The 17,518-nt window shown below is 40.9% G+C and overlaps 1 protein-coding gene across 2 annotated transcripts in view; it reads left to right on the top strand.

Annotated features, from left to right (window-relative positions):
* Positions 1-17,518, top strand: part of SH3GL1 (SH3 domain containing GRB2 like 1, endophilin A2) — a 230,479-nt gene that overhangs the window by 124,793 nt on the left and 88,168 nt on the right. For both annotated transcript variants that reach the window (XM_089687871.1, XM_089687872.1), the window contains one exon: positions 2,131-2,359. In XM_089687871.1, the coding sequence (XP_089543997.1) occupies positions 2,131-2,359 (229 nt within the window). The remainder of the gene's footprint in view (positions 1-2,130; positions 2,360-17,518) is intronic.

Below are 17,518 nucleotides of genomic sequence, written 5' to 3'. Positions count from 1 at the left end.
CTTAATTTCTGGGTACTGTTTGCATTGCACTACAGTAAAAAAAAAAATATTTTACCAGGAAAAAAAATAACAAAAACATTTTCAGGTAAAATTTCAATTACACAACATGGTAACTTGCCAACAATGCCAAACCCTAGATTCCAGACCTGAAATTTTGATGCTGGTCTGTTTTGGCACAGGTCTTCCCCATATGCTGCACATATTCCTGTATGTAATCAAGTAAGCCTACTATAGGGGATAGTTGGTGTTTTGGGGCATTGAGGAGAATGGTTTTCTTTACATCTACAGTTAGGTCCATAAATATTGGGACATCGACACAATTCTAACATTTTTGGCTTTATACACCACCACAATGGATTTGAAATGAAACAAACAAGATGTGCTTTAACTGCAGACTGTCAACTTTAATTTGAGGGTATTTACATCCAAATCAGGTGAACGGTGTAGGAATTACAAAAGTTTGCATATGTGCCTCCCACTTGTTAAGGGACCAAAAGTAATGGGACAATTGGTTTCTCAGCTGTTCCATGGCCAGGTGTGTGTTATTCCCTCATTATCCCAATTACAATGAGCAGATAAAAGGTCCAGAGTTCATTTCAAGTGTGCTATTTGCAGTTGGAATCTGTTACTGTCAACTCTCAAGATGAGATCCAATGAGCTGTCACTTTCAGTGAAGCAAGCCATCATTAAGCTGAAAAAACAAAACAAACCCATCAGAGAGATAGCAAAAACATTAGGCATGGCCAAAACAACTGTTTGGAACATTCTTAAAAAGAAGGAACGCACCGGTGAGCTCAGCAACACCAAAAGACCCGGAAGAGCACGGAAAACAACTGTGGTGGATGACCGAAGAATTCTTTCCCTGGTGAAGAAAACACCCTTCACAACAGTTGGCCAGATCAAGAACACTCTCCAGGAGGTAGGTGTATGTGTGTCAAAGTCAATAATCGAGAGAAGACTTCACCAGAGTGAATACAGAGGGTTCACCACAAGATGTAAACCATTGGTGAGCCTCAAAAACAGGAAGGCCAGATTAGAGTTTGCCAAACGACATCTAAAAAAGCCTTCACAGTTCTGGAACAACATCCTATGGACAGATGAGACCAAGATCAACCTGTACCAGAGTGATGGGAAGAGAAGAGCATGGAGAAGGAAAGGAACTGCTCATGATCTTAAGCATACCACCTCATCAGTGAAGCATGGTGGTGGTAGTGTCATGGCGTGGGCATGTATGGCTGCCAATGGAACTGGTTCTCTTGTATTTATTGATGATGTGACTGCTGACAAAAGCAGCAGGATGAATTCTGAAGCGTTTCGAGCAATATTATCTGCTCATATTCAGCCAAATGCTTCAGAACTCATTGGACGCAGCTTCACAGTGCAGATGGACAATGACCCAAAGCATACTGCAAAAGCAACCAACAAGTTTTTTAAGGGAAAGAAGTGGAATGTTATGCAATGGCCAAGTCAATCACCTGACCTGAATCCGATTGAGCATGCATTTCACTTGCTGAAGACAAAACTGAAGGGAAAATGCCGCAAGAACAAGCAGGAACTGAAGACAGTTGCAGTAGAGGCCTGGCAGAGCATCACCAGGGATGAAACCCAGCGTCAGGTGATGTCTATGCGTTCCAGACTTCAGGCTGTAATTGACTACAAAGGATTTGCAACCAAGTATTAAAAAGTGAAAGCCTGATTTATGATTATTTTGTCCCATTACTTTTGGTCCCTTAATAAGTGGGAGGCACATATGCAAACTGTTGTAATTCCTACACCGTTCACCTGATTTGGATGTAAATACCCTCAAATTAAAGCTGATAGTCTGCAATTAAAGCATATCTTGTTCGTTTCATTTCAAATCCATTGTGGTGGTGTATAGAGCCAAAAATGTTAGAATTGTGTCGATGTCCCAATATTTATGGACCTGACTGTATTTGCTGTCAAGGAGATGAATGCATTTTTTTTTATCCTTTTGTTGGCTTTGTATCAGATACTATATTTCTTTCCTTTTTTAATTATAGCATTCTAACTTGACTTCTAAGACATGTTTATCTTTTAGACTGAGTCTGAAACTATCAAAAATAATTTTGTTTTCCAATACTAAATCTGTCTTATGCCATATATCTCTAGGTAGAGCAAGTCAGTCAGCTCTCAGCTTTGGTGGAAGCGCAGTTGGATTATCACAGGCAAACTGTGCAGATTTTGGATGAATTATCTGACAAATTAAAGGACAGAGTTCGTGAAGCCTCCTCTAGACCCAAAAGAGAATATAAACCTAAGCCAAGGGAAGCATATGACTATGGTGACAGTGAACAGTCTAATGGTGGAATCTCTTGCAACTCTTCAGTCAAAGCATCAGGTATTCATGAAATTTTTTCACATTTTTTCAGATAAAACTGGCATTTATTTTTAAAAGCTTCCTCGTGTTTAGTTAACCCTTGCACTGGCTAATGTTTACAAGCAATATGACCGATTTAAGTATGCATTCTTTAGATGTACAAATCAGTTTTGCTCATTTTTGCTTCCTGCAAGTATTTTCCACTGTCTTTTGGAATGGAAATAATAATTTCTTAAGTGCATAATGTTTTGCAAAGAGGGAGAGGTTGCCGCAGCTGCTGCAGTTTTGAGATTTTATCAATAATCAGCAGATCACCTTTCTCCATGTCTATTATTTGCCCGTGTATGTCCAATCTTTGTACTGCATGGATGCATTATTTAGAGAAGCCATTCAAGTAGCAATTGCAAGGTGCTGTAACTTCACCGTAACCACTAAAGCTAAAATCTAGGTATGATCATTATTACATAGTTACATCGGTCCAACTTGGCCCATTGAAAGTATGCATTTCTCATACTTAAGGGGCATCTGTGGAAGATAATCACTGTAGTAGTCGGTGCTGCTACAGTAATAGCTGCAATCTTCCAGTCCTTGTGCTGAGTGGCTTCCTTTCTGAACAGTGGATACAGAGGGTGTTTGTAATTTCTTTTAAGGTCGGTTTACACTATAGAAACGCAGTCCAGATGCGTTTTCACATGCACATTTTTGACACGTTTCGGTGCGTTTTTGATTCATTCTATTGCGTTTTTATGCATTCCAGTTCATTTTTCCCCCTCTTTTTTTTCAGTTTAAATAGGGACATGTGCGTTCCAGTGTGGTTTTGGTGCGTTCCAGTGTGGTTTTGGTGCGTTTTTCCATGCTCCAGTACAATTCTGTGCAGAAAAAATGCAGCATGTTGTTCTTTTTTTTTTTTTTTTTTTTTTTGCAACTGGAACACACTGAAACTGCAAGCACTGATGTGAACTATGACATTGACAACCATACAACCTAATTTCTGTGCCTTTTGGATGCAGAAAAAAAGCAACTAAAGCGCATGTTGTGTGAACTGGCCCTGAATGACTACAAGGGGGGGAAAGCCTCTTTTTTGGTGGGACTTTAACGGCACAATTTACTTATATGGTAAATTTCAACAGTTCAAAAAATATATATTTTTTTTAATAAAAACAATATGAAATTTTATTTTTTACAATCTTGAAAAATAAACCTAAAGCTACAATACATATTGCGCGGTGTCATAAAAGATGATATTGCAAACCTAATCATGGATCATGCATGGTTCGCACTTGACGCGTTTCGAGATCAACAATAATCTCTTCGTTAGAAGTGCTCAAGAAGGCATGACACCTATAACAAACATATATATATATATATATATATATATATATATATATATATATATATATATATCTCAATATACATGACACAATCAAATTATTATAAACAATTTGATAATTTACAATATGGTTATACACTTACATGATTCCATGTGAGGATGTGAGGTAATAACCTCCATGAAATTTAACAACAAATTGTTATATGAACACAGCCAAGGATTTCTCGTATATCTCAGGGAAAAATGATGAAACAAAAATTAATAAAGAAAAAACTGAGACCAGGGGATAAATGCCGCCCAAACGCGTCCTGAAGGGGCCCCGCTTAAATGCACACTCAACAAGATTACCTGCTGGCTGGTACTGATAGGCAGTGCTGCAATGTAACTAATAAAAAGCAATATTAATATCAGTTTGATAACCCTAGAAGAACTATAAGTTAAGAGCTAAACGCACCTACTGTGAGTGTGGAGCAATGACCATAAGAAATTTGCATTCAAAAGTGTTGATGACCTGATAAAAATCAGGATTGAGATGTGAAAGACAGCCCCCTATGGGGCAATATACCTAAAGAAAAAAGTATGTGTGCAAACCATTTATAATAGTAAAATTAAGAAAAAATTATTCTTAAAAACTAATAATATAAAAAGAAATATAAACAACAAAAAACACCCTTATTACCCATGTGTTGCACAAAAAATACCCTTACTACCCATGTGTTGCACAAAAAAATAAAAAGGTATTGCAGAAATTAAGTGAAATAAGGGATAGACCCACTAGGTCTATCCGACGAGTCACGCTTGATGGCTGTGAGCAGAAATGAGCTCATTAGCCCAGATTCAATACAGCTAGGGTGGCTTGAAAGAGCTCCAATCAGCTGCAGGCAAAAGTGAGTTTAATCAAAATGACCAATAGCATGGTCCGATTGAAATATAGATGGCCCCTCTCCGGCCGCGTGGCATCACCACGTCAATGACGTCACGCCGCCGCCGATGCATGGAGACGGGCTCAGGAAGAAGGGATGGTCGGAAACCAGTGAGGACCAAGCCTCACTTAGGTGGTATGGGGTGACGTCCCACAGACCCAGCCAGAAGTGGCCGCAAGCCCCTGGAGGGGGACCGCGGCTCCCATGCGCCGGGGAGGCATCGGGGCAGCACCAACACCCACACAAGAAAAACTAAAAAGAAAAAAGAAAGGAAATAAAGTATATATGACAAAATGTCTTTAACAAATAATTATAAAATTACATGCACAAAGATATATGATTAATCCTAACAGATACAAAAGAGTTTCATCAACAAATCGGCAAATGTTTTATACATTATTCATATATGTATGTATTAATCACATATGTGCAAAAATAATAAATAAGAAAAAAAGGAGGGAAAGGAAGGAAATGTAAAAATCTTGTTCGCACCCACCTGACACAAAACCCACCAAGAATGGCTTGAAGGACGTTTTCATTTAATCCTGGAAAAGAAGTTGCATTTAATTTGTAGATCTATCAGCTCACATTGGAGCAACATTTTGTTCCAATCACCTCCCTATGAGCTGAGATGGATCCTGTCAAGAATGAGGAAATGAACTTTGGGAAAAATACCCCCATGAATGCCCACTATGTGACATCCTAAGGGTACCTCTATATTGTTGGCCTTCATGCTGGAAATATGGCGATACATTCGACGCCAAAGCCCCAATTTTGTTTTGCCTACGTAAAAGCAATTGCAATCACATGTGAACAGATAAACTACTCCTTTAGTTTTACAATTGCCATAGTGTTTGGGAATAAATTTCTCTCCATTAGGTAGTATAATAGATTTTTTGGTGTTCATAAATTGACAATTACAGCCACCACAGGTAAAGGTACATGGAAATTTACAAGGATCTCGATTCTTTGAGTGATATTCGCTTTGTACTAGATGATCTCTTACTGAGTTGGCTCGTCTAAAAACAAAACTTGGAGTATCTGGTACAAATGTATTGACAGTGGGATCAACTGTTAAGAGATGCCAATATTTTTGAACAATTTTCTTGAATTGCATATGTTGGATGGAAAATTTAGTGATTAATCTTACTTGGTGATCCTCTTCTTTTTTTTTTTTTTTGTTTGGTAGAGTAGGGAATCTCTAGATTTATTGTATACTTTTATAGGCTTTTTTCAAACATGTAGAGGAATATCCTCGTATAAGGAGGCGTTGTTTCAATTTGTCTGCTTTTTTATAAGAAATATCAGAGCAATTGCGTCTGATGCGTAGGTATTGACCATAGGGAATGGAATTGACTTAAGAAGTAGGATGAAAGCTACTAGTGTGTAGAATGGTATTGCCTGCGGTTGATTTCTGGTAGACATCACTACTAAGGGTCCCATCTTCATTTTTTATAAATTTGAATGTCTAGAAATGGAATTGTTTTGAAGTCAGATGACATTGTAAACTTCAAATTAAAATCGTTGACACTAATTTTTTCCATAAATTCTCTTAGTTGAGTAATAGACCCCTCCCAGATCATGAATACACCGAGAATATATCTATACCATAATTAAATTAATAAGAAGAGCCAACTCAGGAGTGTCCATCAAATTAAGTTCCCACTCCCCCAGGTATAGGTGTGGCTATTGGCATAGGAAGTGCCAATAGCCACACCTTGCACCTGATGGAAATGGGAACTGTCAAAAGAGAAAATGTTGTGATTTAAAATGAATTTAAGTGATTGCAGGATAAACTCATTAAACCGCCAGTTGTCCATAGTTTTTTGAGAGTGAATATTTTTAATGCATGCTAAGCTCTTAGAGTGTGGTATAGAGCTGTATAATGTCTCAATATCTAGAGCTACCAAAAAAGCTGAAGGAGGAACTTGAAGTCCGTCAATAATTTGAAGTAGATGGATTGTGTCCTTCACATAGGTAGGTAAGCTAATAACATATGGTCTCAAATGGTTATCTATCAATCTACTAAGATTTTCAGTCAATGAACCATTGCCTGAAATTATAGGTCTCCCTCGGGGCGTGGTAGGGTCCTTATGTATTTTTGGTAGAGAATAAAATGTAGGAGTGCGGGGAAAGCTTGTTCGCACAAATTCCCATTGGGCTTTGGTAATAACGCCATTAAGATACGTCAAATCGAGAAATTGATAAAATTCATCTTGAAATTTGTGAATTACTGTAATAGAAATCGGATGATACCACTCTTTGTTTTCAAGAATTTTATAGCACATATTTCGATATTGTTTATTGTCCATAATTACAATATTTCCTCCTTTGTCGGCTGGCTTTATGGTAATGTCATGATTGGCAGCTAAATCTCACAACGCTTGTTTTTCTTTTAAAGATATGTTGCCCTGAAGAGGACAAATTTTCAAATGATTCATTTCTTGACTTGTTAATTTAGCAAGAGCTGCAACATTGGATTTGAGGCTTAAAGAAGGACATTTGTCCGTTTTTTTTCTTGTTTGCACTAGTATTAGTATTCGTCATGGGATGTCCTATTTCTCTCTGTTCTGGAGGATCAAATTCTCTAAGTATTTCTTCAATATCGAATCTATCAATGAGGTCCACTGAATCGTTTTCCTCAAGTAATGAGAAAAGAGTGGTATAGGCATCATCCTATAAAATTGGAGTGTCTAAAGATTGCTTAGTTTTATATTTTGTATACATGGTTTTTAAAATTAACTTCCTCACAAACAATTGTATGTCCTTAATGGCTTCAAATTTGTCCATATTGGCGTTAGGACAGAGGCCAAGACCTTTTAAGGATGCTAATTTCATGTTCAGATAAACTATAACTTGAAAGATTGATGATGCTCAATTCATTGTCCATAATTAATATGCTGAAATCATCAGCAATCAATTTCTGTGACCTTTGTTGGGATTGGAGTGATTGTGGTTTGGTTCTAAAAAACCTTCCTTAGGTGTATATGAAGTGTTTCCTGGACTACGTGGGGTTGAATATGAGATATTTTTGAGTGCATATGCAGTAGATGGAGTAGCAATGCAATCATCACCACTTACATTACCACCTGATCCGGTAAGGTCCCTATTTGGAACATTAAGAGGTGCTTAATCAGTAGTGCGTTTCTTAGATAATTGTTTGACCAGCCCATCGCCGGGGGGACTTCTTTTCCCTTTAAGGGATTTTTTAACCTGTTTGAATTTTGTGAAACATTGGAAAAATTAGATGAGGCCAAAGAGGAGTCAGTGTGCATCATCAAAATTTCTATATATGATTTTATTTCTACCAATCCTAGAGTTTGAATGCCGTTTTTATAAGCTTTATGATCACGAAATGCTAATTCCTTCAAAATTTTCTCTCCTTACCAATTAGAATTTCTTTGGTATGTTGTTCTATGTGGGTCTTAGGATCACTTTCAAATTGAACAAATTTGGGATGATTGTTTAGTAAAAGTAACTTTGCATGTATATATATCATCATTTTCTTTATCAATTTCTTATATTTACGATTATACTCATCAATCAATAGAGACATCATATTTTTAGAGCATATTTTGAGATTATTTTTCCCATTCCTCAAAGGTTGCACCGATGTTTTCCCATGGTGGGAAAGATTTGAACTCGGTCCAAAGGGATTAATATCCTCTTTGATGTAATTTTCAAAGGATTGTATATGCCAAAAAAAACACCTTTCTCTCTAAAATTTTACGTAATTTAAAGAAAAGGGCAGAGCGTTCAGAATCCTTATATTCCTTCTGTCCAACCTCCTCATATAGATTGGACATAAGAATTTCCCATTCTTTGCCTTTGCAGTAAGTTATGATGAATAAAACGGGTGCAGGAAAGAGAAGAAAAAAAAGGAAAAATTAATTATGCACATATATGTATAATAATGCAATTCACAGTACCGTATTTTTCGCTCCATAAGACGCACCTGACCATAAGACGCACCTAGGTTTTAGAGGCAGAAAACAGGAAAAAAAAAATTCTGAACTAATGGACTGCAGACATAGTACAGGAGATGACCAGAGACTGCGGACAGCACAGGGATGACCAGAGACTGCGGACAGCACAGGGATGACCAGAGACTGCGGACAGCACAGGGATGACCAGAGACTGCGGACAGTACAGATGACTGCTGACCTTTGGGGAGGTGGGGAGCGGGTACCTGAATTTGACAGGTACCCGCTCTTCCGCAGAGTTTTTGTTTGATCTTACCTGTTCCACGATCCAGCCTCGCGCTGTCTTCCCGGCTTCTGTAATGGCGCTCGGCATGACAGCCGGGTGCCCAGTGCGCATGAGCGAGAAGCACTTGCGCTTTGTGATTGGTCCGGCGGCTTCTGGGATCGGTCATGTGTCCCAGGTACCGCCTTACCATTCACAAAAAGCACCGCTTCTTGCGCATGCGCAGTTGGCACCCGGCTGTCATGCCCAGTGCCCGCACTACACAAGCCGGGAAGACAGCGCGCGGCTGGATAGAGGAACAGGTAAGATCAAAGAACAAAGAAGTAAGAGCGGGTACCTGTCCAATTCAGGTACCCGCTCCCCACCTCCCCAAAGGTCAGCAGTCCTCTCCATAAGGTCCCGTTGCAGAGCTGAGCGGCCGGCCCGGTATTCTGCACGGCGGCGGTGGAAATACCGGACCGGCCGCTCTATATTCGCTCCATAAGACGCACTGACATTTCCCCCCCTTTTTTGGGGGGAAAAAAGTGCGTCTTATGGAGCGAAAAATACGGTATATAAACACACAGACTTGTCTATATATCCTTCATGAGGACATGGTATTTACTACCTAAATGAATAGAGAAAGGAAGGGATATAATACACAAAGTGCCAACATCCCTAATGAATACAAGGTAGGGAAGTCCTCTTTTTTTTGGTGGGACTTTAACAGCACAATTTACATTATATGGTAAATTTCAACAATTCAGAAAATGTTTTTTTTTTTATAAAAACAATATGAAATTTAATTTTTACAATCTTCAAAAATAAACATAAAGCTACAATACATATTGCGGTGGTGTCATCAAAGATGGTTTTGCTAATCTAATCATGGATCATGCATGGTTTGCACTTGACGCATTTCGAGTTCAACAAAAATCTTTTCCACAGAAGTGCTCAAGAAGGCATGATGCCTATAAAAAAAAATAAAATAAGGTGCGATAAAATATTTGCTAACATTTTAGCAAACATTTTTAGTCAAATAAGCCATACAGTTAAAATAAAAAATGAAAGGTAAAAGTTTATAGATATAAAAAAAAAAAATAAAGTAATCACATACCCTCTGTTCTCAGGTGTATAGAGACGTGAGAGTGGGGAAACAGCAGAACACTGGTTTTCCCAGTGAATGGCTGTGCAGGGGGGGGGGGGGGCATGTCAGCACAGGTTTGACCAATGGCACAACTAGAGAACTGACTATGCTGTGCTCTTCTGCCTAGTGTGGCCAGTCTTTGATAGGAAAACAGAGGGACTGGCAGAAACACCAGGGCAGAAGAAAGCAATATAAAAACGAGATACTTTTTCATAATATTTACGCTTTAAAAGCTTTAAAAGCCTTTACAAGCTACAATTTTAGATTTACAGAGGAGGTCTAGTGCTAGAAGTACTGCCCTTGATCTGACGTTCGCGGCGATATCTCACATGCATGGTGCAACTGCTGTTTACATACTGACACAGGGTCAATGCTCACACACACTCAGGTGGGGGGGCCGGGGTGCTTTTTTTTTTTTTTTTGTCATTTTGATTTTTTTCAATTCTTTTTACACTGTCCCTTTCATTTTTATTTTTTTGTAATCACTTTTAATGCTATCACAGGAAATGCAAATATCCCCTATAACTTCAATGGGCATTGTCATATATTCTTTTTTGAGAAATCTGGGTTCTATCAGACACTAGATATCTCCTCTGCCCTTTCATTATCTAATCTCACCAAGATCGGTGTGATCAGATGCTCTCCCAATTTACAAATGGTGCTGTTTATATCCAGCAAAACTGAAGTGATGAAATGCTTGTAGCTTCTGATTTCATAGAGATGGATGATGGCACCATTCTGGTCTTCAATCAGCTCTATGGTCAGCTGGCAGAAACACCAGCTGCATTCTCAGGTTCCCCTGATGGCATGGGACTGCCCGAGAAGGCTGTGTAAGGCAGCAGGGGAGGGGGGGCATCTTCTCCTGTTGCTTGTAAAAGCAATCCTGCAGCTAATTAGCCACTAGGATTGCTTTTACATGAAAGCTAATCACTGGCTGTAAAAAATGATACCAGGATGATGCCTGCAGGTGCAAGCATCATCCTGGTATAACAGTGGTTCTTAACCTGGGTTCAATCGAACCCCAGGGGTTCGGTGAGTGTCTCGGGGGTTCGGCGGAGGTGACCCACACCCGACTCATATGATTTGTGATGACATGCCCCGCTTGTCCATCATTGGCTGCAGGTGGTCACGCAACATCGCTTAGCCCAGTGGTCGGCAAGCCGCGGCTCTTGTGTGCCGGGCGCCCGCTCCCCTCCCTCCTCTCGGGCGGCAGGGACTCAAATGCAATGATTGGCCAGTCTCGCTGCCACTCACATCCTGATAGCCAGTGATTGGCTGTCAGGATGTGTGTAGGCGGGGCAGCGTGACGAACGTGAGAGGAGCTAGGCTCCTCTCACAGTCCGCCCTGAAGACCGGAACGGCGTGGGAATACAGCGAGAGGAGCGCGCGGAGCAAAGGTAAGTGAATTGACACAGGGGGGACTTGGGGACTTAATATGGGGAATGAATTACTATAGGGGGGATGAATTACTATATGGGGGATGAATTACTATGGGGGATGAATTACTATGGGGGATGAATTACTATGGGGGATGAATTACTATATGGGGGATGAATTACTATATGGGGCATGAATTTTCATACCGTTTGTTACAACATATCTTTGCGAGCAATCCTTTTCGAGGATGCTGGACATAAAGACGAAGAAAAGGAACAGACTTTGTTGCGAAAATGACATGAGAGTGGCACTTGCCAAGGTAATGCCGCGCATTTCTGAACTGGCCTCTGAAAGACAACAGCAGAAGTCACACTGATTTGCGGTAAATATTCATTATTTTCTTTTTGTGTGAAAATCATGTTTTAATGGTTTTGTTCTTAATGGTTTTGTTCATTTTGTGCACCTATGTATAAATATATACCTATGTTTTGAATTTTAAAAATCATATTTTATTTTTCCAATTAAGAAGGGTTCGGTGAATGCGCATATGAAACTGGTGGGGTTCAGTACCTCCAAAAAGGTTAAGAACCACTGTGGTATAACCACTCAAAGTCCAGTGATGTATCAGTACGTCGCTGGACCTTGTTGGATGTATATGCTATGTTCTTTTTTTTTTTTTAATGCAGATTGTGGGTTGAATTAAAAAAAGAGAAGAAATCTCTGCCAGAAAAAGTGTGTGGTATGCCCACCATTAGAATATACATCCCTGCATGCACCCACATTTAATGGTGGGCACACATGAAATGTGCCCAAAAATTTTATAAAATATATGCTGAAGCATAGGGGTCATCCACACACTGGCCAGCCCAGGCCCCCATGCTTCAGGATATATGCTCTTTTATTTAACTGCGGATGAAAAAATCTCATCCAGCAGCACTGCACACACCTACTTACGTATATTCTGAGAGCAAGACCCTGTTGCTGTCAGAATAAACAAGTTTGTGCTGCAGCTGAATGACATCCTTATTTCTCAAGCAGACATTTTCCCCCTTTCTGAAACAGGTATTTACAAGCCGTTGGGGGAAGCCCCGGTGATTAGGTCGCGCGGTGCAAGATTGTACAAATGTCTAAATAGTGGCACACTTGAATAAAAATTCTCCACGTATAAGTGGTACCCCATATGAAAAAAGGATGACACCAAGTCCCAAATTATCTTGCCACTGCTCCCCATGTAGTCTGGGCATCCGGGGGGCTCCACATGACTATCTTTTCCCTCGTAAATCTGAAACTTATGAGTATAGCCTGTTTACCCTCTCACAGATCTTATACATCTTGACCCCATATCTGGCATGCTTGCTGGGGAGAAATTGTTTGAATGCAAGGCAACCAGAAAAATTAATGAGGGACTCATCAACGCGGATGTTTTGCTAGGGACTATAGACATCTGTAAATTTTTGGTTAAGGTGATTTATAAGGGGTCGAATTTTGTGGAGCCAGTCAAATTCAGGGGCACCTCGAGGACAACAGAGAACACGGGCATATGATGAATCGGGTCTGTGGACCAATACAACCGCAATTAATTTTTTTCAGTAATGCCCATGTTGAGGGTTAGGCCCAAAAAAACTTTACATTCGGAGACCGTAATGGGTTTCCATGCGAATGGTCTGGCAAGGTTTGAATTTGGGTTGGCGGCGATAAACTGTTGTGCATATAAATTGCTTTTATTCACAATCAATGCATACAGATCTTCCGTCAAACAGTGCTCCACAAAATCAAGTAGAGTAGTTAAATTTACTTTTTCTACCTGAATTCCGGGTTGGGCAGTGAATGGGGGAAGTACAGGTATTGCAAAATTTGTGGGCTACCAATCGGAATTTTCAAGCACATCCGGAAGGATACTAGGGACTCTATGGGCCTCTGTGGAAATTCTTGGTGGCTGTAGGACACTACTTGTGCTCACCACTGCACCAGCTTGTACTGCACTTATGGAACTCGCCATGTCACCAAGTGATACTGCAGTGCTGGTATGTGAAAGACCAGGATGTACTAGGCCACTGGTACTCGCCAGCTCACCAAAAGGTAGAGCGACACTAGCAGTGGCACTTTGCTCCATATGAGAGTCATCACGCGATTGTATCATCTCAGCAACCTGGGAACGGGATCGGGCACACCTGTTCTTAGCAGGGACCTCTTCTCCATCGTCTGAGCTATCTGTCAGGGTGCCGCTGCTGTCTACAGATTCGTTTTCTGAGGCTGATTGTGTCAGTGAGTCTTCCCCTTCCCTCTCATCTGACATGCTCAGAATCCTTTAGGCGTCTTCACTAGAGTGCCTTTCCATTGACATTTTGGTCACGGAATTTATAGGTACCTAGTGAGACTCAATGGAACAGGAGCACCTGGCTGTCAGAGACTGCTTGAACTGTTACAAAAAAATTTACCGGCAAGTGCTAACAGAGATCAGGCTGGATTCTGTGAACACTGCGGTTTTGTGTGCAATGTATCAAGTGACAGTGACCTACTGACACTGCACTTGCTGGGGGAGAAGAGGGGGTAAGCATAGGGGCTAAACCAGCAATGGGCAAACTACGGCCCGCGGGCTGTATACGGCCCGGCGGACCTTTTAATCCGGCCCGCGGAGCTAGGCTCCTCTCACAGTCCGCCCTGAAGACCGGTGTAGCATGAAAATCTGTCTCCTATGAGGATCTGTCCCCCTCGACGTATCTGCGCATGTGCCGGAGATCGCCGATCGGCTGCTAATGCCTGAAACTGGCACATGCGCAGATACGTCGAGGGGGACAGATCCTCATAGGAGACAGATTTTCATGCTACACCGGAACGGCGCGGGACACGGCGAGAGGAATGCGCGTAGCAAAGGTAAGTGAATTGACACAGGGGGGACTTGGGGACTTAATATGGGGGATGAATTACTATATGGGGGATGAATTACTATATGGGGGGTGAATTACTATATGGGGGATGAATTACTATATGGGGGATGAATTACTATAGGGGGGATGAATTACTATATGGGGGATCAATTACTATATGGGGGATGAATTACTATAGGGGGGATGAATTTCTATGGGGGGTGAATTACTATGGGGGATGAATTACTATATGGGGGATGAATTACTATGGGGGATGAATTACTATATGGGGGATTAATTACTATGCTTACTATGGGGGAATATTACTATACTTACTATGGATGACACATACACATCATTCATCTACTCTTGGTCCGGCCCCCGGGTCCAATATATGAACCCATTGCGGCCCTCAAGTCAAAAAGTTTGCCCACCCCTGGGCTAAACGCAGGTACTGGCAGGTGCTGGGGCTGATCTCGCTAATGCTGCGTTTTTGGGAACACTATAATAATGTGAATGCTGGTATAGTGCTGATCTGATCAAAGATATTGATCGTTCAGACACTATACTATCAATGGTGGGTTGTGTATGTGAGCGTGTTCCTGGCAATCAAGGGGTTAAATGTGATTACTGGTGTACTGACGGGCAATCTGATGCTATCTGGGAGGGGCGCGAAAACCGCGGGAGCGCGCATTACGTACAGTGAAGAAAATAAGTATTTGATCCCCTGCTGATTTTGAATGTTTGCCCACTCACAAAGAAATGATCAGTCTAAAAATCGAATGGTATGTGTATTGTAACACTGAGAGACAGAATAGCAACAAAAAAGTCAAAAGAAATGCATGTCTAACAAATTATGCACTGATTTGCATGTTCATGAGGGAAATAAGTATTTGATCCCCTATCATTCAGCAGGATTTCTGGCTACCAGGTGTCTTTCATACAGGTAACAAGCTGAGATTAGAAGCAGTCTCTTAAAGGGAGTGCTGCTAATCTCATCTTGTTTCCTGTATAAAAGACACCTGTCCACAGAAGCAATCAAACAATCAGATTCCAAACTCTCCACCATGGCAAAGACCAAAGAGCTGTCCAAGGATGTCAGGGACAAGATTGTAGACCTACACAAGGCTGGACTGGGCTACCAAACTATCGCCAAGCAGCTTGGTGAGAAGGTGACAACAGTTGATGCAATCATTCGCAAATGGAAGAAACACAAAACAACTGTCAATCTCACTAGGTCCGGTGCACCATGCAAGATCTCACCTTGTGGAGTGTCAGTGATCATGAGAACAGTGAGGAATCATCCCAGAACTACACGCAAGGATCTTGTCAATGATCTCCAGGCAGCTGGGACCACAGTCACCAAGAAAACAATTTGTAACACACTATGCCAACAAGTATTTAAATCCTGCAGTGCCCGCAAGGTCCCTCTACTCAAGAAAGCACGTGTCTAGACCTATATGAAATTTGCCACTGAACATCCAAATGAGGCAGAGGAGGACTGGTTGAAAGTGTTGTGGTCAGATGAGACCAAAATCAAGCTCTTTGGCATCAATTCAACTCACCGTGTTTGGAGGAGGAATGCTGCCTATGACCCCAAGTATACCATTCCAACTGTCAAACGTGGTGGAAACATTCTGCTTTTGGGGGTGCTTTTCTGCAAAGGGGACAGGACAACTGCACTGCATCAAGGGGATGATGGATGGGGCAATGTACCGTCAAATCTTGGGTGAGAACCTTCTTCCCTCAGCTAGGGCATTGAAAATGGGTGATGGATGGGTGCTTCAGCATGACTATGACCCAAAACACATGGCCAAGGCAACAAAGGAGTGGCTCAAGACAAAGCACATTAAGGTCCTGGAGTGGCCTAGCCAGTCTCCAGACCTTAATCCGATTGAAAATCTGTGGAGGGAGCCGAAAGTTTGAGTTGCCAAATGTCAGCCACCAACCCTTAAAGACTTGGAGAGGATCTGCCAAGAGGAGTGGGCCAAAATCCCTCCTGAGATGTGTGCAAACCTGGTAGCCAACTACAGGAAACGTCTGACCTCTGTGATTGCCAACAAGGGATTTGCCACCAAGTACTAAGTCATGTTTTATGAAGGGGATCAAACACTTATTTCCCTCATGAACATGCAAATCAGTGCATAATTTGTTAGACATGCATTTCTTTTGAATTTTTTGTTGCTGTTCTGTCTCTGTGTTACAATACACCTACCATTCGATTTTTAGACTGATTTCTTTGTGAGTGGGCAAACATTCAAAATCACCAGGGGATCTAATACTTATTTCCTTCACTATATATACAGTGGGGATCGAAAGTTTGGGCACCCCAGCTAAAAATTTGTATTAATGTGCATAAAGAAGCCAAGGAAAGATGGAAAAATCTCCAAAAGGCATCAAATTACAGATTAGACATTCTTATAATATGTCAACAAAAGTTAGATTTTATTTCCATCATTTACACTTTCAAAATAACAGAAAACAAAAAAATGGCGTCTGCAAAAGTTTGGGCACCCTGCAGAATTTATAGCATGCACTGCCCCCTTTGCAAAGCTGAGACCTGCCAGTGTCATGGATTGTTCTCAATCATCGTCTGGGAAGACCAGGTGATGTCAAGCTCAAAGGTTTTAAATGCCCAGACTCATCTGACCTTGCCCCAACAATCAGCACCATGGGTTCTTCTAAGCAGTTGTCTGGAAAACTGAAACTGAAAATAGTTGATGCTCACAAAGCTGGAGAAGGCTATAAGAAGATAGCAAAGCGTTTTCAGATGTCAATATCCTCTGTTCGGAATGTAATTAAGAAATGGCAGTCATCAGGAACAGTGGAAGTTAAAGCAAGATCTGGAAGACTAAGAAAAATATCAGACAGAACAGCTCGCAGGATTGTGAGAAAAACAATTCAAAACCCACGTTTGACTGCACGATCCCTCCAGAAAGATCTGGCAGACACTGGAGTTGTGGTACACTATTCCACTATAAAGAGATACTTGTACAAACATGGTCTTCATGGAAGAGTCATCAGAAGAAAACCTCTTCTAGGGCGGCTCGGAAGCGATTTAACATGTCCAGTAAAAAAAAATGTAAAAAGTCAAATTTTGTCATCAATTTAGGCCAAAATGTATTCCACGACATGTCTTTGCTAAAAGAAAAAAAAATCCCAATACCTGTAAATGAATTGATTTACATGAAATTATATAATTATGTTATATGTTTACAAATGGCAGTATAGATACTGGAATTTTTTTTCTTACTAAAAATGGCGGCGAAGAGCGACATAGCGGGACTTCGGAGCGCATTCTGACATGGGGGGGAACTGACTTGGTGTCACTGACATCCCCAGTGACACTAA

The sequence above is a fragment of the Staurois parvus genome, unplaced genomic scaffold (genome assembly GCF_062004578.1).
Source record: "Staurois parvus isolate SC_StPar_1 unplaced genomic scaffold, SC_StPar_1.0 ptg000439l, whole genome shotgun sequence".
In the NCBI taxonomy this organism is placed as follows: Eukaryota; Metazoa; Chordata; class Amphibia; order Anura; family Ranidae; genus Staurois; species Staurois parvus.
The sequence above is the reverse complement of the archived record's forward strand: the minus strand, read 5'-3'. Positions and strand labels throughout refer to the sequence as shown.